This window comes from Microtus ochrogaster, linkage group LG1, assembly GCF_000317375.1.
Source record: "Microtus ochrogaster isolate Prairie Vole_2 linkage group LG1, MicOch1.0, whole genome shotgun sequence".
NCBI classification, from domain to species: domain Eukaryota; kingdom Metazoa; phylum Chordata; class Mammalia; order Rodentia; family Cricetidae; genus Microtus; species Microtus ochrogaster.
The window spans coordinates 8952808-8979721 of record NC_022027.1 but is presented as its reverse complement, the minus strand read 5'-3'; the positions used below and the strand labels follow the sequence as shown (position 1 = coordinate 8979721).

General features: G+C 44.1%; 1 protein-coding gene across 1 annotated transcript in view; it reads right to left on the bottom strand.

Annotated features, from left to right (window-relative positions):
* Abca13 (ATP binding cassette subfamily A member 13) overlaps positions 1-26914 on the bottom strand; it is a 397315-nt gene that overhangs the window by 275316 nt on the left and 95085 nt on the right. Inside the window, exons 20-27 of the mRNA XM_013350751.1 lie at positions 23038-23390; positions 22085-22251; positions 21328-21407; positions 20333-20454; positions 13933-14127; positions 10160-10324; positions 8807-8984; positions 6949-7088 (exon numbers count right to left, since the gene is read on the bottom strand). Of these exons, the coding sequence (XP_013206205.1) occupies positions 6949-7088; positions 8807-8984; positions 10160-10324; positions 13933-14127; positions 20333-20454; positions 21328-21407; positions 22085-22251; positions 23038-23390 (1400 nt within the window). The remainder of the gene's footprint in view (positions 1-6948; positions 7089-8806; positions 8985-10159; positions 10325-13932; positions 14128-20332; positions 20455-21327; positions 21408-22084; positions 22252-23037; positions 23391-26914) is intronic.

Here is a 26914-nt window from a genome sequence, read left to right as displayed (position 1 = left end):
GCATCTAGAAGAGCTGATGGTAGGAGAATATAGGAAGCTCAGCTTAAGGAAACCATTGAAGTAACCAAGACTGTCAATCAAGCAGGTCTTTTTTTTTTTTATAGAAGGAAATGAATGATGCCTGGTCCCCCAGAAGGCTGGAGTGAATGTTGCCTGACAACCTGGTGACCTTTTGGATATTATATAGAGCCAGTCTTCCTGAATCCCCAATATCCTGGGCATTTTTAGGCCCTTGTCCTTCACTTAGTCTCTGAGAGAGTAGAAGTCATCTTTATGAAAGAGGTCCCATGACTTGGCATCCCCTGCCAATAGAGTCTACCCTCATGCTTATTACAAATCCTTCCTCCTGAGGCCTTGCCCTGAATTTGGTTTATCAGCCAATAGAACTCATTCTTATTGTAAAGGTCACAGGTGCTTTGCTACTTTGCTAGGTAGTTGCTAGCTAGCTAAGCCTAAAGCTTTGTTGTGCTGTCACATGGAAACCCAAAGTTCTACTGTCCTTTAATGTGCAAGAATAAACCACAAGATCAAACTCTGGAAGTTTTGACCCAATGCCTGCAAAAATGGTGCTGAACAAAGTTTTGCTCTTCCCCTTTCATGGATCATCTCCCTCAAGGCTGTGAGGCTTGTGGGGCCTCTGATAGGAGGAAAGTCAGTAGTCCCATCAACAGAACAGGCCTGGACACTGACCTTCCCAGAAAGAGGGCATGGCTTTCCTTCAATGGGGACAGAATAACCAGGTAACTCTAAGAAATTTATTGATTCTAATGTCATTAGTTTGAGTCCTGATTCAGTCACTAACTTATTAAAAATCAAGAGTCAATCTTCTATCTAATGGAGGTAACTTATTTGTATAGTGGACAGAACAGTAAAGTCATCTCTCACAATGGGTGACATGACTGTTGGTTGGTTGGTTTCATAGCCATGAACATTAACTGGTAGAACTGGATCTCAACACAAAATGATGGGCATCCACATCCATCTAGGCTCTACAAAGGACCACTGTCGAATCATCGCTAAGGGCTTCCATCTTTCCTAGTCGCACAGAACAAGTACATCCTTAGGCCTTCTGGCACCGCTTCCTTAGAGACCTGATGTTTTACAGGGATTTGTATCCATCAAGTCTATTCGTAAAATGTAATTACTTTTACCCTGGGCAACACTGCTTCCTGAGTTTCAATAAGTGACTTCAAGTTGGACATTTTCATCCACCTGAAACCCAGCCCCAAGCTAAGCCACTGAAGATTTGCTCTCAAATCACTGATGAGATAGATGCCCACAAGCAGAAAGCAGATTCCTATGAATTCCATTCCTTCCATAGGGCTCCTGGGAGACAACCTCAACCTGCCTAGGGGTCTCATGAGTTTCCTTCAAACACCGTTCTGACATGTGAACAATCCCTGCAGTACCTGCTACATCTTCCAAGTCCTGTGCAATGTCTACTCTCTGACATAGTTCAACTTCCATAAGGATCCAAGCCAAGCATTTCATATCTACTCATCATTTACTGAGCTTTAGTAGTTACTAAATGGTAAGAGCAGCAATGGCTTTCATTCACCTTTAACCTATGTAATTCATCCTTTTCTTCCAAGTGATGAATTTCTACATGCAGCAAGGATTCTAAGGGCAGGTGGAAGGTTGTACCTGATATTACACAAACCTGTACAAAATGCAGTCTGTGTCCTTAAATAATCAAGCAGTACTCCAGCTGGGGAAGCACAGATTGTGGGCTCAGGATCCTTCCTGATTGATGCCCAGCATCACAGATATGAGCAATAGAAAGAACCCTAGCAGTGCAGACCCCAAACTTCACTTTGAGTCACGGGTTTTCATTTAATAGCCAATACACTCGGAAATGTGAACTTCCCTAACATCTATTATCTTGAAATAATAAAATGGGCCAAATTGTGCTTGGTTTTTGTAAGACATAGGCAAGAAAGCATTTGGGAGTGGCCATCCTCATGCTCAAATCATTTACATCTGAGACAATAAAATGATTCGTGCTAGAATTCCAGACGTATGAGAACTGTAACATGATCCATTTGCCATCCTCTCTAATTCAGATACAACCAATAGGAAGATGAGACCAAAGCTCAGCTTCCCCCCATCACAGTCTGATATCCCAACTGCAAAGCTCGAAGCTAGTCTGTGCACAGGAAGCCATCATCCTCTCAGCTGCTCTGTCTCTCTGACCATTCTCCATCCATCACCAGTTACCCTGAGAGCAGAAACGGAATACCATTCACATGTGAACTCATGAAGAGAAAACACTGAAATGTAGCAGACAGGTATTAGATAAAATGCTGACTGTGGCCATGATGGGTTCACTCACTGAAACAGTGTGCCTGAGCTAATGGGAGCTCACCAACTCCAGCTGGACTGGGAAGAAACAAGCATAGGACCAAACTAGTCCCTCTGAATGTGGGTGACAGTTGCATGACTGGAGCAGACTGAGGGGCCACTGGCAATGGCACCAGGATTTATCCCTACTGCTTGTGCTGGCTTTATATAGGGAAACCTATTCTCTGTAGAAGGATACCTTGCTCAGCTTAGATACAGTAGGGAGGGCCTTGAACCTTCCCCCGAAGCAATGTGCCTTACCCTCTCTGAGGAATGGATAGGGCTGGGGGAAGTAAGTGGAGGGAATGGGAGAGGGGAGGGAGTGGGAATTGGTATGTATAATAAAAAAAAATGATAGTTTGTTTTCTTTTTAAAAAAACAAAAGAAAAAGAAACTGCTGACTATGAAAGCCAACAGAGCTGGGTTGAAGTTCCACCTCCACCACCTGATGAGAGACCTTGGCAAAGTTAACCCTCACACTCAGCTTCCTCATCCGAAAACGAAAATCACAACTGCTTATCCCAGTAGCAGATCTAAGGCACAGACAAGGGTCCCAGCCAGTGTGGGGTCTTGGCTGGAGTGGATGGTTTTTCCTTCATCTCTTCTTCCATCTCTGTTCAAATTAGTACTTGGTTAGAAATTACACTGGAGAGACGATGAGGATTATAGGAACTCAAGAGTCTCATTTCTCTAAAGAAACAACTTACAACCGACTGTGCCAATCACCAAGTTAGCATCTTGCAACTCTCAAGTTACTCTCCTGCTCCTGTTCTCAATGGTGGGGATGGACCCTGTAATCTTCCTCCTTTGGATCTTCCTCCTTTGGCAATCGGCACAATGTTAGGGTTGCATACGTCTGATATTCCAGAAGGAAGATGCTCAGGTACCTCACTGGCTTGTTCCTCCATCCAGCTGTGAGCCCTCCAATGCAGTTTGGAACTCAAGTCAGACAAGAGGCACTACTTGCACAAGAACATGTTCTGTTCCAGCCCTAAGCACAGGTACTTCTCTAAGTGTCTGTCATTACTGCCTTCTCCAGTGTTTTCTTTCTCTCGCTGATTAATCCCCTCTTACTCTTACGATTTTACAGCAATAATCGCCCATATTAAACTTGACCTGCTTTATTATCTTCTTGGTCTCTTCCTATTCTCTTGGATAATAACAAAACTGACATTGTGCTCAGAAAATAGTAGTAACTGCGAAAAAGTAACTAAAATTTGCTTTGTCAAGACCACTAAAGCATACCAAGAAGATAAAGTTTTAAACTCCCTTTAATCATTTTAGAAGGTGACAGGAGTACAAAGCGACAGGAATCAGATGAGGGGAGGTTGATGCAGGACACTGGTCCTTTGAGGTCTTTTAGAAGGTAGGGCTCTGCCCTATAGTCGTAAAGTGACCGCAGTCACCAGGTGGACTCAGCAGTCAGGGGTCCGCATGGCTTTCACTCTTTGGTTCATGCTCCCTGCACAGATCCTAATATAGAAAGTTTCCGGGCTGCAAGGAGAGCTGGAAATGGGCCATCACCCATCAGCCCCCTTTGTTCTCCCCAACAAGCTGTCCTTGGTCTGCGGAAATCTGCTCAGTCACAGACCAGTAGGCCCACAGAAATAGGCACGTCTAGTATCTGCTTCTGTGACCTCAGAGTAAATGGCTGGCCGAATGAAAAAGACATTTTTGGTTCTCTGGCCCAGGAGGGCACTCGTGACTAAAGAGAAGAGCTCAATTCTAGGGAAACATTTTCATTAAGAAAGCAGTCTGAACAGCACCGCCTCCTGCACTGCCTCCTCCTCCAGCTGCCCTTGAAACAAAAACCTTCATATTTCAGTACAATCTACTAATTCTACACAGGTTCCCACTCTCTCCCATTGCAGCCTACCGGTTCTTCAGAAGGCACAGGGAAGTGTGACTGTGCCCTGCCCTGATTGATTAAAGGATTCAAATAATACATGTGTTGGGCATCTACGCCTCATTTTTCAGATGGAGGGCAAGAATCCTTTTTAAAGTGTGCCCCAGACCACATGTAATTTGGCAAAGGAGTACTTAACACTGCCTTCCCGCATTTCCTGACCAAGACCTTATGATCCTTGGTGCCAACCTCAGTTCCGCAGATTGAACTGTAGAAAAGTACCCATCTGCATTAATATTTTTTCCCTTAAAATGGTACTTTCCTATGTTTCTACCTAATAAGAAATAATAAAGGGCCCAAACTAAGCAGCACCCACAGGTGTTCATCAGCGGCCAGGATCCACTCTGAGCATTATCATCATCAGGCCGCTTGGTGCCACGCACGCAGCTTTGAGTGCACTGATATGAACTGCAATGATACGGGTCAATCAAGACACGTGGTTAGTACAAGATGTGTGGTGCTGCTGCAGCCAGAACATGGCCTACCATTTCACAGTAAAGCGTTTCACAAGCAAAAGACACTCCAGAATAATAAAAAACATACAGTATGCCAAATGCACAAGCCAGTGGCATAATTGTTTGTCAGTATCGAGTAAAGCGCACTGCACACAACTCTCTGGGCTTTATTTTATGCATTGCATCAGCATCCTCACAAGCACATGAGTGATGCATTGTGCCATGACTTGATGACAGCTATGTTGCCAAAGGGCAGCAGGACTTTTCGCAGCTCCATTATGACCTCAGAAGACCACCACCAGTGGCGTGATCCATCACTGGCTGAAATACCGTGATGGAGAGGCTGGCTTCCAATTTACAGCTCCGTTCACTCCAGCAGCCTAGATGGCATTGCAGTGAGTATCTCTCTTCTGTGGGACATGCATCTCTGTGTTTAAAGAACCAGAACCAATTTTCATAAAAACTAAATGCCCATGGCTGACTGCAAAAACAATTCATCCAAGGGACAATGGCATTAAGTCAGCTTTATGAGTGCAAACGTAAGACAGTGCACGGTCTCCAGTGACATTAACTAGACCGAACAAGAGAGAATATAGTCTGCGGTCATGTAAACAAGCAGAGCAGACATTCACTTTTATTACTACCTCTAAAACTCAAGCAGTGGCCTAGCAACAACCGCTGAGATCTTGCCTGGTTCTTCTAAAACCCTTATTCTCAGATCATTGATGTAAGGTGTGTCCCCCTCCCCAACCCTGTGTCCAGGGGTCTGGACCTCTGCATCATGGTCTTGATTTCACATTAGTTTCCTCCGCTGTTTGCCTTTTCTTCCACACTTCTGAAGAGAATATCATCATTGAAAAACACGGCACAATATGTAATATGATATAAACAGATGTTAATAACATTAACATATATCTCTATACAAATCCATAGCCTCCTTTTTAATAAAGCTGAGATAGAGACACTTTTATGAAATTCCTAAACTATGGGAGACCTCGGTAAGTTTCATACACAGAGGACATCACCTGGCATCAGCTTTTGGCTCTAGAGTTGGTGTGAGCATCCCTTCCAAGTCTGATGCCTGAATGAGAGCTGAGAACAGAGCCTCAGACAGACAAAATAGCTACTGGAGGACATCATCAAATATCTTCATAGCTAGCAGTCCTTCATAGAAACTTAGACTTTTTGGCAAACATCCCTCCTGAAGGACATTTAAAAGTTTAAAAAAAGTTTATAACTACGACATGGGGCATATTAAGGGCTATGCAGCCACAAGGCTAAGTGGCAGGTGGCAGGTGTCCAAGGGACTTGCTTTGACATCCCATAGCAATCATAAGGGGATGAAACCTAGTTCTCTTGAAAGTGCACAAAATCCAAAAATAATCCACTGATCCTATGACCACACTGCACTTCTAAGTTACTACTAGTATTTGTCATTCATGGAACAGGGTCTTCTGTATTTGAGAAGAAGATCAAATTGTTCCTGTGTCCTTGGAAAAATGTCCCTTCAAGGTACCTGGAGGCTTACAACTCACCTGCCACGAGACAAGAAATGACCCCCATGAAAATTCAGGACAATTATTTTAAAAGAAACATGTTAAAATCTCCAGGAGAACACAATTAAATTTAACACAATTTAATGCAAATATTAATAAGAGGTCTTCTAGTAACTCGATACTAGAGAAGCTAAACAATATATTAAAAGGTAAGTAAGAAAAAATACACAATTTGAGAACTCCACAGAGATTCTTGTGGCCTTTTCACCTCACCTTATTCTCCACAGGGTCACATAAAACCTCACGGTCCATTCCAAAGACATCACCGCCGAAATGATTTAGGAGGTCAGTTTGTATGTGCACCTCTGAACTCTCCCTTCCGTGTCAGAGGCATCAAGCAAAATGAATTAAATCTGTCCCCAACGCTTTGTTCTGGAACTGTGTTCCCTTACCTGACCTGAAACTGTCCTCTGTGTAATTGCCCTCAGATTTTTCTATTTAAGTGAGTACACTGCATTTGTGATTCTAAATAACCCTCCCAGCCTCCAGGACATCCTCTAAGCAAAGAGCTCAGGAAATCCACACTAAGTACCAAGAGTGTAAGGGTAATGTTGGAACAAAATGAACTGGAATCAACATAGGAAAATGCTCTGTAACCCAATGCATCTAATAATTTTATTATACATGTAAAGATTTCTTTCTGATACAGTGTGTTATATGGCCTATCAGAATATTATTAGTTTTAACTTACCTTCTGAATGACCTCATTGATTGCTGGAGAATTTGGTGTATACAGTATTTTTCCATGTAATATAGGTTTTAGGAAAGACCATACCAGGGCACCATTTGGAGACTGTAGAATTTCCTGGTAAAGCTTCAAACAAAAGGGTGCTGCCGCAATTAGAAGAGGGAAGAAAGTATTAGGTGACCTAGGTTGATACAAAATATCCAGTTAAATCTGGAACTGGCATCCGCATCCATTATGCCTTAATTTTCAAAGAAAAGACTCAGATATGTTTTCATGACATCACTCTGAACTGGAGTAAGCTGGTACCACCCTCATGTTCCTGACTCAGCAGTCCTTGTCCCTAAGAACGTCAAGACCCCACCTTCTAGGCTTCTGTCTGTCATACAGATGGCACAATGAGATTGGGAATTATTTTCAACATGGGTTTAATCAAGGAAGTCTTACTTCAATAATCACAATATTGAGAATAGAAAGACCTTTTTAAAATGTAGTCCCCGTGACACATTGCTCCTGGATTCTCTCTGACCATCCGTACAAAACTATAACAACCAATACTTTCAGTATATTAAGTCATTCTATGTTAACTCAAACAATTCCTTATGGTGGCTCTTACTATAAAACTAATTTATTCAAATAACAAGTCTACTTAAATCGTCTAAATCCGTAGGCAATTCATAATTGTAATGATTTGTAATTTATTATTCCAATTGTAAACAATTATATCAGTATAATTCTTTGACCCCCAAAAGTGAGCCTTGACAGGGAAATGTTATCTTGTCCTTATGATTCACATAGGTATGATGAATACTGTTGGATCACTGTGTTAATTTCATCGTTGCAAAATCTCGTGAACAAGGGATAAAGATCCTTTCATTGCAAATACAATAAAATTGATAAAAATTATCCCCTAAAATATAAGTTAACCATATACCTACATACTAATCCATGAAGCACTGACTAGAGAGGGTATTCTGTGTTTAACAGCTTGTTTTTAAATTGTAAGCTTAATTGAGATGGGAATAGTTCTTATCTTAGGAGGAATCATTTTACGTACGGTGCAAGAAACTTGATTCCAAGAATCATCAGTGATTTGAGAGCTGAGCAAACTCAGAGAAGTAATTTAATGTTCTCTGAGCTTCTAACATGCCCTCTGGAAAGTGAAGCTTGTGGTGTTGTCTAACGGTTTCTGTGACGACCATTTGGGGAAAAAATGCAGACAAAGAAGCAACAAAGATTGGTCTTCAGTGTAAACAAACTGACTGCAGAGATAAATGGATGAGATGATGGATGGATGGATGGATGGATGGATGGATGGATGGATGGATGGATGGATGGATGGATGGACGTGTATATGAATGAAAGAGGAATAATCAGTCAAGATTCCCAAATGAAAAACAAAGAGAAAATGAGTATTAGAGGAAGAAGAAACAAAACATATTAAAATTAACCATCATGTATGTCTTTACTACCAAATTACCCAAACATTTGACAGCTAGCTATACAAATTACTCAGCAGCTATGGAACACACTGGCTTACTGCCAGATGATCCCTAATGCTGTCATCAGTCTTGCCTACCCCAGGGTACCAAAGAGGCTGGGGTTTCAGGTGGGTCAAATGTTTTAGACTCTATTTCTTAGAGATCCAGGAGAGAGGATTAGTCTGTAACCACAGGCCCTGGGAGAGTCTATGGGGAACTATTAAGCCAGCACTCAGTGACTGGTGAAAATGAAGGAGAAATTTAATGCCAGCCAGCCTGAGCCCCCAGTGGTCAGTCGAGGAAAAGGCTATTACCACACAGGCAGGTCTAGCTGCTACTCTGTATAAGCCAACCGACATAAGCGCAGGTGGTTCTTGTCTTACTTGAGTCATGAGGAATGTTGAACTTCTCTTTGTCATTCTCCAAGAGTTCGTTAACTCTGGGTAAACGAACGAACATGTTAGAGTTGCTGAGGAAAGTCTCCTGGTCCTTACAAAGGAGCTTCATCACCGACTGGAAAGAAGCCAAAGATGAACTTCGGGCTTGGTGTCTCTGTGAAACCTGAGCAGAAGAAAAGCCACCTCCAATTACAAGTGATTTCAAACTGTTTTCCCAGACTTCCGGAAGCATAGTTCCATCTTTGACGGGATATACAAGTGAAAGAATAGACTCTGCTTGAGTCTTTTCTGTTCTTAAGAAACTACTGAAATCATTATAATGATTTTATTTCTGGCAAATATATGTCGTAGAGGAGGAAAATCACACACACACACACACACACACACCACATAACTCACACACACACATTCAGACACTCACATTCAGACACACTCAAACACACTCACACTCACATCTGTGTACTCACACATTCACACTTAAATTCACACACACATTCGCATACATTTAAACACACTATAACATTCATATTCACACACATTCATGCATGCGTGCCTTCCCTCACACTCAGATCCACACACACATTTGCACATATACCCAGACCTTCACATTCAAACATACACTCAGATCCACATGCACATTTACATACCTTCTCGCTTGTCCAACAATAAATTAGTCCATCAAATAATATCACCATTTCAGATAATGGATAGTCTTGGCATGTGTTCACACTGCTAAGTTAATACTGATTCTTGACAGCTCCCCCAAATTAGACATTAACTGATGAGTTTACATGGACATACTGTTAGCAAGGTTTCTGGGTACATCACTATTTGACCCCTCCTGCACCACCAACTCTCCTTATGGTGGTTGATTCCATCCCAGGCAGAAGGAATTCAAGCAAAAACAAATATCAAAGCACTAACCTAATTCAAGTCTGTGTTTGCATTAGGAGAAAATGATCTGTAATTTGTAGGCCAATTATTTATATGTAAATAAATGTTCTAAGGCTCTTGAAAGCAATTTGCTCTCAGAATGAAGTCAAACAGGCCCTCAAAATCTCATCTGTGCTAATAATTGACTTAGAAGATTTTTTACTTCATAGACAAAGCCTGAACTACCTTAGCCACCTCCTTGGTGGGATGGGGATCAATATTCAGGTAATGTCGGGCCCTAGTATGGTGATGCTAGTTAGCTCCAGAGTCATTAAAACATGTTCTTGTCAATATACACTGTGGTCTTATAAAATTATAGAGGTTGGAAGAGAAACCAAGGGAAAAAGGAACAAACACAAAGAGAACAAACTAGAACATTTCTTATCATGCGAGGATCAAACACACCTGTTGGAAGTCTGGCATGTCTAGCAAGGCGGTAATTTTAAATTTGTGAAGAAACTCAGGGAGCTGTTCCAGGGCATGCTGCGCTCTGGTAAGGATGGAGCTGAGGCTGGAAATGACATCCAACAGGGAGTTGAGCAAGCCATTTGCTTCAGAGGGTATCAGAGTCTTACAGGACAGCAAAAAGAAAAAAAAACATGGAATAATCAATACTATTTCCAGTCTCACAAGCATCTTCTGAGCAGCGACAACTTTGTGTCTTGATTTTATCCTCTCTTGAACATCAAAGGTTTATTTTTTTATACTCTATAAAAATTCTGTGTTGGAGTAGATGTAACTATGTTTTTGCAGAGCACATTAAATTATAGCAGTATTGTTAAAATACAAACCAGCAACAAATGGTTAGAATTTGAATCACTTTCAAAATATTTCTTCTTATCTTTGAAATGACTAAGGTGGAAATTTGAGAAGAGGCTCAGAATAAAACAGTGTTTTTGTGTGACTCACGCTCCATCACAGTGCTCCTAACACCCTGGGGCGGTGCATGAGCAAAGAGAAGCCTGGAGAGATGAAAGGATTCCTGGAGTCCACCCGTGAGAGCAGTTCAGGGCTGCAAATTAGACCAGTGCAAATCCCCTTTGAGACCGACTTCTGCTCAGGTCATCTGACACACTACCCATCTCGCTCCTTGCTTGCATATCCCCCACAATGCAGACTCTGAGAACTGCGATCCTTTTCTGTCTTGAACATTTATGAAATGAAGATAAACTACATCTGCAATATTAGTTTTACAATTAAGTACTTTATGGCTGACCACAATAACTTAGCAGGCAGTCCCTCTGTCCACAGGTGAGAAACATCAGAGGGATCCCCCTCCCTCTGAAGGTCATCTGCATCCTGAATTTTCAGCTTCCGGGCTGACGCAAGAAGCCCAATGGTCACTGCTTTTTAATTCTGTTCTCTGAAGTCCTGAGGCTCTACAGCTGCTTTGGGGCCAGGAGTCACAATTGAACACTTCCTGTTGTGCCTTGTTAGTGTGGACCTACTCAGCACACTACCAAAGAAAAGACTGGGGAACAAAAGACCACGTGAGGCTTTTGGACGTTCCCTACCCCCACTTTTCTCCTTAGGGCTGTCATTCAAAGGAGACCTCTTGAAGCCACTGACTTGTGGTAGGAAGTAAATGGGACTCTGGCAGGGGTGATGCTGACATAGTTGAGCCTGCTTCACCACAGGTTTCTGGGGTTCACTGCCAGCAAGTGAGGTACATGTGAACTGAAGTGGTTTGACTCTCAGAAGCAGTGCATGTGCCTGTGTGCTATGGAATACCCTCCCATCTCCAAACAATGTCACATATCAGTGACCACTCATCAAGTTGTGCATATGGAAGGGCCTGATAAAGGGAGCTATTGTTAATAATGGTAGTGTCACCTTTGCTGAGTCCCTGAAGATAAAATCCAATCTAATATATCTTTCTACAAAGAAATCCTGGCAGGTATGATGGCCCTTATCCAAGTACTTAGCTGTCCCTGAGAAGCACTATGTGGGCATGCTGGAGCAGGCCACTACCTTGGGCTAATTAAACGTTGGATGAGGGGATATGAGGAGCAAATAGAGAGCTAAGCTCCTTGGCATGTCAGCTAGAAGTGTCAATACACCAAGACCAGAATCTAAAGCATGGAGGCAAGTCTTGACTTTAAAGTACACTTATCATAAATATAGTATTTGTTCTTGGAGACTGTGTATATATGGTTATAAGGGTATGGATGTGGGGAGGTAGATGAACATTTCCAGAGGTTTCCTGAAGTTCCAGAAGGGAAGAAGACCACAAATAGCTAGAAATGCAAATCTACTCTTTTCTGACCCAAGACGGTTGGCCCGAACATGGAACACCAGCAACCATGTTGGCCTGCTGCAGATCTGAACCTTTCTGATGGCATATGTGACAACGTGACATATTGTCAGGAGTAAACAGGAGAACTTTAAGAAAGACATGGGCAAGGGCAGGGAGAGAGGGTGCTGGGAATTTGCATGAAAGCTCGTATGTGGAGATGAGGAAACCTTTCCAGAAATGGTGGCTAAGAATAGGAAGCAAGTCTGGGAACTGGCGCTGAGGGGGTGGGAGCTGAGACCAGCACCAACTTCCGACATGTATGTCTTCTCTGAGGATGTTATGCTCGTGTTCTGTCAGCCTCTCCCAGCTTTGGGGAGGGCTGTTGTGGATCAGGTGAAGAGCTGGTGTACGGAGGGGCACAGGGATGCTGTATTGTCCACACCCCTCTCTGGCTTTCCACAGTTGCCCTGGTAGATCTAGATGCATTGAACAGACAGAACAGACACCACAGATCCAGGCAATAAAGAAGGTGAGGGCCACAGCATGTTTGGCACATCTGCCTTGGCAGCTTAGGAATGAACCAGGCTCAACCCTGCTTCCTCAGATACTCAAGATGCTGCCTCTTAGCAAGGAGAGAGATTTGACTCTCTCATTTCTCATGGCCTCATGACATTTCTTTCTGGTGTCCCTCTCCTCACTACCATGTTGTGCCCAATGTTTCAAGGACCCTGACCCCATGGACACTTGACATGATCTTCTAGACGTCCATTTATTTGACAAAATCTCACTGAGATGCCACTCCCAGAGTGACCTCCAACCCCATGTGACTGAGGCTGCCACAGAAGCCCTGAGTGTTGGTCCCATGATGCAGCTAGTATTAGGACAATGGGTCATCCATAGATTTAAACAACCTGAAGGCCAAAAAAATGTATATATAGTATAGATATTTTTCTTATCAGTACTCCAAAGGGAATGCAGTAATAACAAGTATTTATATAGCATTTATTAGCTCTTGGGTATTATACATGCTGTAGAGAAATTATAGCATATAGAAAACATGCTAGCTGTTTTTTTGTTTTTTTTTTTTTTTGTCAACTTGACACAAACCAGACAAAGCTGGGAAGAGGAACCAAAATTGGAAAACAATGCTTCCATTAGATTGACAAGTAGGCAAGCCTTCGCAGCATTTTATTAAGTAGTGATTTACGTGGGAGGGTTCAGTTCACTGTGGGCAGTACTAGTGGTCCTAGATGCTGTAAGTAAACCAGGCTAAGCAAGCCACAGGGAGCAAGTCAAGAAGCAACACTTGTTCATGGCTTCTGCTTTGGTTCCTGTCTTGAGTTCCTTCAAAGATGAATTATGACATGAAAGTGTAAAGTGAAATCAACCCTTTCAGCCTCTGTGCCATAGTGCTTCCCCTCCTCCCCTGGGAACCAAGGACCTAACAGCTACACTCTCATGTACTCAGTTCCTGAACAGTTACCCATTGTATATACGTATGCTTTGGTTCGGTCCCCTGGGAAACGGGGTCAAAATGACCTCTTACCTCATCTGATCTGGCAACAGCTCTCCAGTCAATTATTGGTAATAGCCCTTTCAAATAAGCCAATCAGAATAGTCAAAGAACAACCCCCCTTGCTTCTGTGGCCCCTTTAAAAGTAGACTGTACCAGCTATTGGAGGTCTTTCGGCTTCCTGAATGCTGAGGGACCCTGTCATGACAGAATTAATAAAATCCTCATGCTTTTGCATCAGCTGTGGTATATGAGATGGTCTCTGGGGGTGACTCCTTCTCGGTGTTTGGACGCTAGAGTCCAACAGTACCAAACACCCTTGGGTTTGAGGTCTGAGGGTGCAGACAAGACACAGCCAGTGTATGGTCAGCACAACCACAGGAGCAGCTACCCTGCAGGGTCCCACTCCCCCAAGGACTCCGTCCTTACTTTGTAAACGAAGTTCCTCAGGTTCAGGTTCTGGCCCATCATCAGGAGCAGAGAGAACACTTGAGTCCCGGACAGGCTGCAGAGCTCCCTTGTGGCGAACCAGGATTTCTCATTGTTGGGAAATGTCAACAGGAGATGAAGACTTTCCTCATCACACTTTCCAGACAAAGCCAGAGTAAGGACATTGGAGAGAAGCTGCGGAGGATCGTGTGGATCAGAGGGAAGCAAGGCCAGCACAGACTGAGCTTCAAAACCCCACCCCACCCCCACTCTCCCAAGAAAAAACAAACCCCTGGAAACTGCATGTTGAAGACTCACAGACACAGTCCCTCTGTTAGCTTTTCAAGACTGGGACAAAACGGCCCAGCAAACACCCAGAAGGAAGCAAGGCTTGTTTTGCTTCATGGTTAGAGGGGTCTTGCGGCACAGTCTACAAACCTGGTGAAAGCACCCCTTGGTGGGGTACACACGGGGGAACCAAGCTGATCACTTCATCGTGACCAGGAAATGAAGAGAAAGAAAGCTGGGCTGAGGCTCCAGATGTCCTCTTTAAGGGCATTAAGGTCTCCGTCCCTATAAACTAACTTCCTCCAGCTAGGAAGCCACCTCCTGAAGGGATCATGCATTGACAGCATGAGCCTTTGGGGAATAGCCTGGATCCAGAGCACTGCAGAGGCCGGCTCTCTGTTCCATTCCAGCATTCTGAATGGAACCGTGTTGGAAACTGCGAGTCACTGTGTGTGCATGCAGCTTGCCTTTGCTGGCACGCTGATAGCACTGGTGTGGAACCGTCTCTCTCTCTCTCTCTCTCTCTCTCTCTCTCTCTCTCTCTCTCTCTCTCTGCAGGGCTCTGGAGCACCCACTGGCTTTGCGGCGACCCTGAGGCCACCTGTCCCAAGCTCTTGGGCCTTCTCCGAGGAAGCCGCTTCACTCCTCTCTGCTTTCAGTTTGCTAGGTCTTTCCCTCTTCGCTGTCATCATGTAGGAAACTGGCATTTTTAAACCAATTTTTGCCTCTTTTATTTCTAGATTGAAAAAGGGATTTCCAAGCTTTCCATGGGTTCCTTAGCAAATAAAAGCATCCAATCTCTGAAGGAGGCCCTGAAAACAGACTCTATCTGTTCATATGCCATTGGTATTCCAAGACACAAGAACTCGGGGGCCTCCTCACTGAGGCTCCTCTTTCAGTCACTGACCTTGTAACAAAATTACATAGAAAACTACCCTGGGTACAGCTGCTGAAACGTACCTAAGCTTACACTCATTGTGTGATCCCTAATCATGTGACCGTATGAAGCCTTGAAGTCAGGCAAATGGATGGAACTAGAAAACATCATTTTGAGTGAAGTAACCCACACCCAGAAAGATAATTATCACATGTGCTCACTCATAAGTGGCTTTTAAACATAAAGCAAAGAAAACCAGCCCACAAATCACAATCCCAGAGAATCTAGACAGCAATGAAGACCCTAAGAGCGACATATATAAATCTAATCTGTAGTGAGCCAGACAGGATCGCCATTACAAGATGGCGCCATGTCCTGTCTTGTTGGTTATAAACAACCCCATATTTGGCTATGCCTTTGAGAGCTGCGTGTCCCCTGCTTCCCGCATGAGCTGTGGATAAGGGTCCCTGGGCCTATCCCGATGAAGTCTGGTGTCAGCTGATGGTGGCAGCCAATCACAGGGTGACCCGTGTGCCAATTCCCTATATAAGCAGCCGCCATGGTGCCCCCGGGCCTCTCGCATCTCTCGTCTCTCGTCCCTCTCGTCTCTCTCTCTCTCTCTCTCTCTCTCTCTCTCTCTCGCTCTCTCGTTTCCTGCCCCCCTTCGCTTCATGTGCTCTCTCTCAACCAAATGCACTCCAGTAAAGCGTGATCTGAGAAGAATCCTTGTGTGGTGGGTGTTTCTTCCTCGCCGGTCAAGAAGCCCGCCTCACTAATCTACATGGGAAGTAGAAAAAAACAAGATCTCCTGAGTAAATCTGGAGCATGGGAACCTTGGGAGAGGGATGAAGGGGAGAGGTAAGGAGGAGAGCAGAGAAAAATATAGAGCTCAATAAAAATCATCAAAATTTTTTTTTAAAAAAAAGAAGCCTTGCAGTCAAAGAAAGCTCACTTGGTGCTTCCATGCACTACAAACTAATTAAGAGACAGTACGGTATATCAGTCAGGGATCCCCAGAGACTAAAAGTAAGAGACAGAGACACAGAGGGGGGACTTCATCTGGAAACCTGGATTGAAGAGCTGAAGAGACAGCTAGCCAGATAAAACACGCTCTGAACAAACATGAGGAAGTGAGTTTGTTCTTCAAACCCCAGTATCTAAATAGAACATAGCCATAATAGCCTACCTATAAGCCTAGAACCAGGAGGATGAGTGAGAGGGGGTGACTAGATACAAGAAACCAAAACCAAGCTAGCTAGTCAGAGTTGCTGAATCAGCAAGCTATGGTTTCCAAGAAAGATGTACCCTCAACGTAGACAGTAGAGTGATTCCAATATTTCCCTCTGGCCTCCATTCACACATAAACTCACATACCTGTGTGTGCGTGCACATACACACACACACACACACACAAATTTGCATACACACACGCAAACACACGTGCAGTAAAAAAAGAAGAATAAACAGAAAGGAAGGGAAGGAAGGAAGGAAGGAAGGAAGGAAGGAAGGAAGGAAGGAAGGAAGACAGGAAGGCAGGAAGGCAGGCAAGATTTATTTTAGAGAAGTTGGCTCAGGCATTCTGGGGACTTGCTAGAACAATTTATGTAGTGGACCAGATGCTGAGCTCCCAAAGAGGAGCTCAAGTTTAAAAAGCACCCAAAGGCTGCACCCCCTTCTGTTCAGGGGACCTCAGCAGCTTTTCTCTTAAGGTCCTGAATGATTTAGATAAGGCTTGTCATGTCAAGGAGAGGAATCCACCTTAAATAAAACCTGATTGTTTAATATTATTTTCATTAAAAAAAAAAACCTACCCTGACAGGGACATTAGAATAATGTTGCCGGGCCGGGCAGTGGTGGCGCACGCCTTTAATCCCAGCACTCGGGAGGCAGAGGCAGGGGGATCTCTGTGAGTTCAAGACCAGCCTGGTCTACAAGAGCTAGTTCCAGGACAGGCTACAAAACCACAGAAAAACCCTGTCTTGAAAAAAAAAAAAAGAATCATGTTAGCTTCACATGTAGCTATGCAGAAGGCTTTTCTGTATAAGGCAGCTTCACAGCTATTTCCAGATGTGCATGGAAGTTCCCAGGGATCCCAGAGGGTGTGGTGTGGGCACTAACCAGGCTTTTGTTGCTACATTTGCCCGGTTCTGTAAATTATGGGCTCCAGGCTAGAACTTTGCAGGAAGGTGGAGCTCATCCAGACACATGCCCTCAACTCCAAAGGAGCTGCTCCCATCTCTGGGTGGGCTGGAACCCAAGCTGGTCCCATGAGAGTCATCCCATGCTTGCTGAGAGCCTCCGTCCCCACCACTCGGCAGTGTGTCATTCAACGGTGCCAGCTCTTAGAACTGAGCGTTACTCCTTAGAATTTTCTCGAGGATAAAACTGTTTGTCTTGAATTTTTGGGCACCTCACTTACCAAATAAAGAAGATCCCACCAAGACCCCAAGACACCACCCAAGGGCAGGAGCTTCTGGTAGGTTGGTTGACAAGCCTTTGTGTGGTTTTCCATTTTTGCTATTTATCCTTGGTAAGTATTATTATGGCTGCTTTTCCGGTTGGAAGGCTGCCTGAATCAAGTAGCACAGGCGAGGAGTATAAAGCTAGGGAAACGCTGCTGCTTGCTTAGGAACATGCGCTGTTTCCATACAGTGTGCAGCAGGCTTTGCTCAGACCCGTTATCACTTTCCTCTCTCAGGGACAAAGACACTGCGTTTCTGACATGTTTCGCGCACGTCCATGTTTTAAGTGGAAATCTGCTGGAAGACCAGGGACCACTCGGGGCAGATAGATCCAGTCACACGGATATTTGTTCGATTTAAACCTAACCTAGTGAAGACCCACACAAGAAGCACTCGCCATTGTCAGCAAGAGCTTGCACCCTAGGGGACGTGGGTCAAGAGCATAGCCGAGAACATGGCTCTGCTGTGGCCCCGCTAATAACTGTATGCACTGGGGTATGGATACAATGTGAGCAGGAGGGAGAAGCCCTGCTCAGTCTTTTTGGGAGCAGCAAGGGCACACACATAGCAATGCAGTCACAGTAGAACTGGACCAATGACTCTGCTGATCTGTGGTTTGAATGCTGTACTGGCTGGTTTCGGGTGTCAACTCGACACAAGCTAGAGTCACCAGAGAGGAAAGAAGGAGCCTCAGCTGAGGAAATACTTCCATGAGATTCAGCTATAAGGCGTTTTCTCAATTAGTGATGGGATGCTGGGCTTTGACGACAGGTGCCAATGTTCAAGAAAGGAGGGAACTGCCCACATGAACCCTGGCAAAGAAGGGAAAAGAGCCAGGCATCAACTCGCCAGCCTGCCCTTGCCTCCTTCGGCACTTCTAGTACTATGGCTCACAGTGTTCTAATTCCATCTCCAATGTCCCCGCCCAGTCATGTTTCCTGTGGTTGCCTGTCTCCATCACTGTGTGACATGTATGTCACAAGGCTTTCCATTGTCTTCATTTACACTGTCAGCATGGCGTATTCAATGAGCTCTCCTAACAGAAGGTTGGCTCCTTAGAGCAATGCCTCTGAGGTACACTGTCTAACAACCATGCTTGATGCAAGGGACCATCTTGAGTGGACAAAAGGAAAAGCAAGCAAAGGGTTTTTGAAACATCCCAAGAGACCCAGCACTGAAAAAAAATGTACCTTGTAGGTCACCCGCAGCTTGGAATGAAATCAAAGTGATGACTTTGTAAACTGACTAATTTGCAAACTGAGGCTATGGGGAAGAAAGCCAGGGACAAACAAAAGGAGATGGGACAACAGACAAAAAGTGGTCATCAACCTGAGGCTCTAGAAGAAAACAGAGCCCAATGTGTTACCTGCTAAGCAGCTGTGGACACGTGTGAAGTCTTGGACATGTGTACGTATGTGTTTGAACAATGAGAATGCGTTTGTTTAGTCCCTGTCCAATTACCCGTGGATCCATCTATTTATGTGACCACAGTTGTTTATGGAGATACAGAGAAATGTACATAGATCGGAGTGGAAAAAAAAAAAAAGCCTCCATACTGCAATAGGCACTGCATAACCCACTAGCTCGCTGCACAGTCCCTCCCACCATAGAACATCAGCGACACCTGGTGGCTGCTTAATTTTAAGCAGGCAGGAAGGCCGGAACTTCAGAAGATGTGAAAGACTACCGAGCTGAGGTTATCCGTGACACTTTTGTGCAGGCACCTTTACAGTGCTGCAAACATATTCCAGCCTCTTCCAGGGCTTCCTGTTAGATGCTCCACACTGCCATGTTCAATCCACAGCAGCCACGATTCCCACTGAACACTGCCTAGTTGAAGAAATGTCCGCGCTGCTCCGCTCTACGTGGAGGGCCCCTCCTCCTTCATCCCCACATCTCCAGGGCATGTCGTATCCGATGAAATGCAGTTGATACTTTTATCGAAAATAGATATCGCCCTTCTTGTGATAAGTAACTTTGTGATACTAGAGTTGGCATTTTGGATTTCTAGCGTTTTATCTATTTCTTTCTTAATTTAGATTAACTGTTAATGAGTCTACTAACTACGCTTGCGTTTAGCCCCAATTAGTCGGAATTGACATGAAATTAAATTTATATGGGAGCCTGAGCGAATGTCAATTGAAGCATTCATGTGTTTAAAAAAAAAATCAGCTAAAGATTCAGGTAGCAAGGGGCCAACATGGTTGCCATCCGCTCCCATCACCACCAATAAGCAATTCCCCTCCACCAATTTAGCAAGTTAAGAGATAAATAACACATGGCGTAAGGGTTTTAACTACTCCTCATTCCATGTCCTTACCCAACCCTTCTCAGCCATGCTAGGGAAGCCTGAGCCCGGCACTGCTCATCCGCTATGACCACACAACATGACCAGAGTACACAGTGACTCTCCGCCATGGTAGATTATATATTTTTAATATAGCTTTCTTTGGAGATTTGAGATTTATGACACGTTTGGAACCATACACAAACTTAATGGACTTCATGAATTAGGGTGAGAAATCACTAAAATGAATGCTGCCAGAAACCTCATCATTTCTGTCCCAAAGGAAGGCAATGTGACCAAGTTATATCACGAGGTGTTGACATCCTTCAGGTCCCTGCCTGCTCTCATATGCTCCTCTGCTTTTAACTACATCGTTTGTGTAGACATCCTTTCCCCCAGCCGTGGAGCAGGGAGGAGGAGGCAGAGAAAGGTGTTAGGGTGCCTGCAGTTGGGAGGGTTCCTTCCCAATGGAAAGCAGCCCTGTACCTTTGAATGGGAAATGGTGGCTTCTAAGATGCTCTGGATGGTCTCGTCTGAGATGTGGAGGGAGGAACGAAGGTCCTCAGTTAATCTGCTCAGGTTCTTCATCAAGTCCTTTACTTTTACATCTGAAGAATACGCAAAAGGAAAAAAATTATAGTAAATTTTCAGAAGTTTTATTGATTTAAAACAAAATTTGATGTTGTGACCTAAATAAGAAGTTTCCCTCCTGGTACCCAGCTTATAGTAGACACTAATTAAAGATTTCCTCTTCTAGGGGGATCTGAGATTACTTCTTATTTAAGTCGATAAGTACTTTCGGTTTTGTGGTATCATCTAGTTGATGATTGACTCTGGGTCCTGAATGTTTTGAGACTTACTTTAGAAAGGACTCTTTCTGAATAAATAGTGATCATGTACTCAGAAGACCTAGTCTTCACTTCCTTAAATAAGAAAACCATCACCTAAGGATGTGTGAGAATTTGTCACACGTCATAGTGATGTTGCCATGTGGATACTATGTGAGTTTTAGGAGCTGTGTGGATGGGACAGAGACTCATGGGATCCAGTGGTTCGTGGAAGGACGAAAGGTCAGTGAAAAACCCAGACAACACAGGATTCCTACCTTTGCCTGACTTTTGGGACCTCAGGACCTTGGAAATGTCTTTCTGAAGCCTGAAACCCAGCAACTAGCCATGTTCTAAATTGTTCAGTTGGTGTCTTGTTTTGTTTTGTTTTTAGGTAACATATAGCACAACTCTTGTTTTTGTATTCTAATTTATTAGAATTAAACATCAAATTTTATTTTGCTTTGTTTTTTAAATTAAAACATCACATCATTTCTCCTCCCCCCAACCCTCTTCTGTCTCCCAACCCCTCTCGAGTCAAGGCCTCCTCTCCTTTAACCTTTGACAACTTTCCTTTCTATGTTTTATTTTAACATATACTGGGCTGAAATGCTAAATTTGATTTGCAATTGAGCAAGTTTGGAAACCACATACCTTCTGTGACTGTGAAATTGCTAAGAAACATCAGAACAGGAATCTTTGTCATCCAAGTCTCCTTAAGACTTTTGATCAACCTAAAGTGGCAGAAAATTAAAATTCGACAAGATAAAACAGCAGAAGCAAGGCTGGAGTGAAAAACCCTGCCTCAGTTCCAGGAGCCAGGCTGGAAAACACAGGTTCCCTCTGATAAATGGACACCCTCTGTCCTCTGATACCATCTGTGTGTGAGTTTCATCAACACCAGGGCTCCAATACGTCCTCCCTCAGTCCAACCCAGCAAATGACTCAGGGTGATGGCAATAAGACGCATGATAAATGGCTTCTCGCAGATGTAGGAAACCAATAAAACAGAAGACAGTGTCTCTGAGAAATTAGTGCAGCCACCGAAAGTACTCCACTTCCCTGTGTCCACGTCATCTGCAGAATGTAGAGCCCCTGACCTTCTCCTCGGGGCTCACACTTCTAGAACACACTGAAAAGTTTTAATCAAATATGAAGATACTTGAAACCATTTGACTGCTCGCATATTTCTATTTAATACCATACTGACATCCTGGATCATAACTCCTGACCCAGGGTCTTGCTCATTATAAAGTTCACCTGATACAGAAGTTGCTCTTGTGTTTGACATTTAAACGTGTATTTGTGGAAAGCCATGTGGCACCAATGTTATCTGAAATCGGTAACTTAAGCACACATCTTGCTGAAGACTGAGAATACTAGGGAGGGAGCAAGCTCCTGCGACACTGACCTGTGCGTCTGCAGCTGAACTGTTCCCACCAGGGGCTGCCGGCACGTGCAGCCTTGGCTAGAAGCATCTTGCAAGCTGCTTTTGAAGCCTTCCAAGGCGCTGGAAAGACTCCCACTGAGACGTTCACAGTCCAGCTGATCCGATGAGAACCATATCTTTCCCATTTCCTAGAAAACAGGAGGTGACAGAGGTCACGATATTGAGGCTGGTTCTCAGGTAAATGTAGACTTCCGCTTATGTCCAGAAGCGGCAGGAACAGGCCTATTTCTCTGCGCATGCGCAGTAACAGAATCAAGCCCACAGCTTCCTCTACAACGCTGGACAGAAAGCACGACACACCCTGTTATCTGGCACTAGGTTCCCAGAGCCCAGTTTCCAGCTCCTCTGGGTGACTCACAATTCAACAGAAAAAAATAAAGTGTCAACATGAAAAAATGGCCACAGACCTGGAAACGTAGAAACGGTTAGCATGAAGAGCCGGTGTATGAGGTCTATACCGCCAGTCACGGCAGTGCAAGTAAAACCTGCAGCGAGATTTTATCCTCAAATCTTCTAAGCTGTCTATTATTTGAAATGCAAGGAAGGATTATGTTGAAGACATGGAGTAAAGGGACCCCGTGCAGGCAAAGTAGTCCTGTCATTAAAGAATATAATGTATGAGTTCCTCAAAACTACTGTACGATCCCAAACACCGCTCCCGGGTCTGTATCGAATGGAAGGGGAGAGACTGTCCGCCTTCTGCTCACTGCAGCATCATACACAGCGAGCAAGACAGGGAATTGACCTGAGGTCCTCTGGGAAATGAACTGATAAAAACAAAAAGCCCTACATGTACTATAAAATATTATCCAGCCATGTGAAAGAAAGAATCGTGCCATCTGCGTAACACACATGAATCTAGAAGAGATGATAACTCAAATAACTCAGTCACCAAAATGGAAAGAAAACTGCACTAAGACCAGCGAGATGAAGATTGAGATTTCAGCACTGTGGACCACACAGAGCCTTGGCCGGAGCAACGGCAGAGCACGCTTGTGCTGGAGCATGAAAGGACACCCAGCCTCACCCCGTTCTTCACTTAGACGTCCACTATTGACATCCCCACAGATGCAGCCTCCTTCCCCAGCCCCCTTCACTGCTCTGCCATGGGTACTGAGGCCCGGCTCGTTCCCGAATGTCCCCATGAGAGCAGAAAGGAGATAAATGGCAGCAATGGCAGGCACACCGCTGCAAGACCGAAAGGGCGAGGCTGTATCTCTGTCCATTTCTAGCATGTTCCTTTCATGTGCTGTGCTTTCTCCTGCCCCTGAGAGTGAGGCTCTCGTCTAACATGTCAGAGACCTGATGCCCCCTTCCTCCATAGAGGTCTCTCCTGGCACCAAGCTGTGCTGTGACAAGAATATTGGGTGCAATGCGCATCGGCTGACACGCTGACCCACTTCTGAGAACACAGGTGGAGCTCGCCTCATCTCTTTGAGCCTCTCCACACTGTATGTGCACCCGCCTAGACCTCCCAGCTCATCATGAGTCTGATGAACAGATAAGACTTCTACTGCTAGTGTTATTCCTATGTTTAACAAAATACTAACTTTGACATAGAAAGAATTGCAGAGAGATAAAGCGGACAGCCCTCTCCAGTAGCAGGGAGTGATAAAAGACGTATTCCAACATCTTTAAGGATAGATGGACCAGGCTGCAGGTAAAAAGTATCGAACATAAAAACTGGCACTTGACCTTGTTAATCTACAGCCTTGAGCGAGTGAAGAGCCACCATGTGTCAAGGCACACAAGCCCTCCTTCTCTGAGTGAAGCAGGCCTGCATCACCCAGGCACTAAGCAGAGGAGTAGGCACTGCTGGGTCCAAAGAATTAGACTTGGGGAAGTGTTCAGAATCCCCCAAGTCAACCTGCCATTCCAGCCACGTTCCCTGATTCTGGTCAACGCACCAGTGTAAATCTGTGGGCAATAATGTCTTTTAAAACCTAGTTTCATGTTTTTACTTAGCCCAAGACAGTTACTTTCTGCTGCTGGGAACACAATGAGGGAGCAGATGCAGAGCTGACATTCAGAGTTGTCCACCTGTGGATCATGCGCATTGGTGAGTGGAGCCCCCTGCTGGTACTAAACAAACCACGCAGTAGAATACTTAGACATCAAACAGTTAAACATAGCATCAAACCCTTTGCCTACCTCATCCTAACCTAGAGAAACCCCATGATATCACCCAGAGAGGATTTACATTTCCGAAGGGCTTACACACTGAGTACCCTGGACCCTCTGCGGTAGCTAATCTCAAGGCTGCCAATTGATATTCCTACCATGAGGAAATCACAGCTGAGGATCTGTTTCCCTCAGACTGGCTTGTGGGCATGTCTTTAAAGCATTTTCTTCACTGGTAATTGACAGAGAAGGCCCAGTCCTCTATGGATGATACCATCCAACGCCAAGAGTGCATAAGAAAGCTAGCTGAACGCAAACCCAGAGCAGGGCAAGAGGCAGCTTTACCGCAGGATTTCTGGTTCCGGGTCCTGCCTTGGTTTCCCCTGAGGATGAACCCTGTAAGCCAAATAAATGGTTTCTTCCCCTAAGCTGTTTTTGGTCATGGTATTTATCACAGCAACAGAAAACAAACTAAGGCTTGCTTGCGTCCTCACATGAGCAACTGTGTGCTTTTACCATCGAAGCAGGGGCGTCTGTTCTTTATCAGTCAGAGTTCCTAGCACACACACACACACACACACACACACACACACACACACACTGATTTGAACTACGAATGATGCCTTGGGGTCAGTTGTTTCGAAATCTGGGGCATGCTGCCCATTTTATTATCATAAACTTCTCTCAGCATTCAAAAAATAAGATTTGGGTTATTTTTTTCCCACATGTAATGCAGCTGAATTTGCCTTATCTAAATAATGCTTAAGGCCAGAAGTTTTTCCAATTCAGGTCTTTCTGAATAGTGGAATATCTCAAGTAGGAGACTGCCCGTTCATTTCCTGGCCACCCAGACCCAAATAATCACACAGAAACTATATTAATTACAACACTGGCCAATAGCTTAGGCGTATTCTTAGACAGCTCTTACATCTCCATCTGTGGATCACCATGAGGCTGTGGCCTACCGGTAAGGTTCAGCATCTTTCTCCTTTGGCAGCTACAAGGCATCTCACTACACAGCAGCTACAAATCATGAGATACAGTAAGGCTAGAAACCTACTCTAACTGTACTCTATGCACACAGTCTCAAGGCATCCTATTTAGCACGTCAGTGCACCTGTACTTTGACTGTGGTATGCCATGTATGTATTTTTAAGTATGGTGTCATGTTGGTACCCCAAGTTTTAGATTTTGAAATATATTGGGAATTTTCAGATTATAGAGGGTCTGTCTTTTCCAAACAAAGGTGTGCACAGTCTGAAACTAAAGGAACTATTTAAATATATCAACACAAAAAAGAAAACTCTAGGGTTACCAGGGCAGTTATTTGGTGGGCTCCTTGGGGCTTCACCCTGGCAGACCTCGCCACCTTGTCACGCTTCCTCAGGAGAGCAGCCTGTTAGGCCCTTGCTACATCACTGAGATATTATCTAGCAATGCACGGTCCTGTCGGTTATGTCTCTCTGAATCACAGGAGAACCCAACACTGAATTGTGACAAAAGGGTCACTTTACCACAAAAACAGTAAACACTCGGAACTGTCCCTAGATAAAACCCAAGTCTTTACCTTATTTCTAGAAAAACACTGCCATTATTCCAGCTTCTCAGGGACTCTGGCCTTTAATTTATATGAATGGGCCCCATATAAAAATCACACTCTAGTTCACTCTAAGTTGGAGCACCTGGGTGGGATTCCCGAGTATTTGTACACGTTAATGAGGAAGGAAACTGCCAGGCAGGGTCTCATCAGCTGTCGGTCTTTGGCATTTGTCAGTGTTCTCAGCTACTTAAGGCCACATGGAACAGCAAGTATTTAAAAACTACCTTGCTAAGGTAATGGCTTCATCAGGGGAGGGGATGCTGGTGTTTGGGACCCTTTTGGCCGATGATTTAACAGCATGCCATGCACTCCAAGGAAACAGCATTTTTCAGACATAAGAAGACTGATGCATATATGGAACTTACAGATATAAGCTGTGATAGCACACATGAGACCCGAGCAAGGTCAAAACAGAAAAAATTCCAGCACTGAGAAGGAGAAGTGTACTTAAAGCCCCATCCCTAACCCGTACACCATTTGCAATTTATACCTGCTGGGAAGGAGAAAATCAGGTTTCCCCAACAGAATGTCACTCCAGAGCAGGACATATGCCCAGGAGCAGCTGGCCAACACAAAAGGGATTCCATGTTTTTTCTTTCGTGACTTTTATTTTCTATTGTTTGGTTTGAATATTTTTGCATTATTGAACTTTTTGTTCATTTAGATTTTCCTTTTGAGAGGAGTGACAGGTGTGTAAAGGAGAAAAAGAACATGAAGTTGGTTGGGTAAGAAAGCGGGAAGGATCTGGGAGGAATCAGGGGAAAAGAATATGATCAAAATACACCACATAAATAAAATGATTAGCAGTGGGAATGGAAACGAGTAAGAAGCAGGAGATAATGAGGGTGAATATGATAAAGTATATTATATACATGTATAAAATGTCATAATTAAGCTCATTGTTATGAATAATTAATATGTGCTAATAAAAGTAAAGAAATAAAAGCTATCTTTCCAAAACATAAATTATAAATAAGTGATAGACAATAAACTGGTAGATGGGTCAGTAGGTGGGTAGGTGGGTGGGTGGATGAACAGATGGACAAGTGAATAGATGGATGGATGAATGG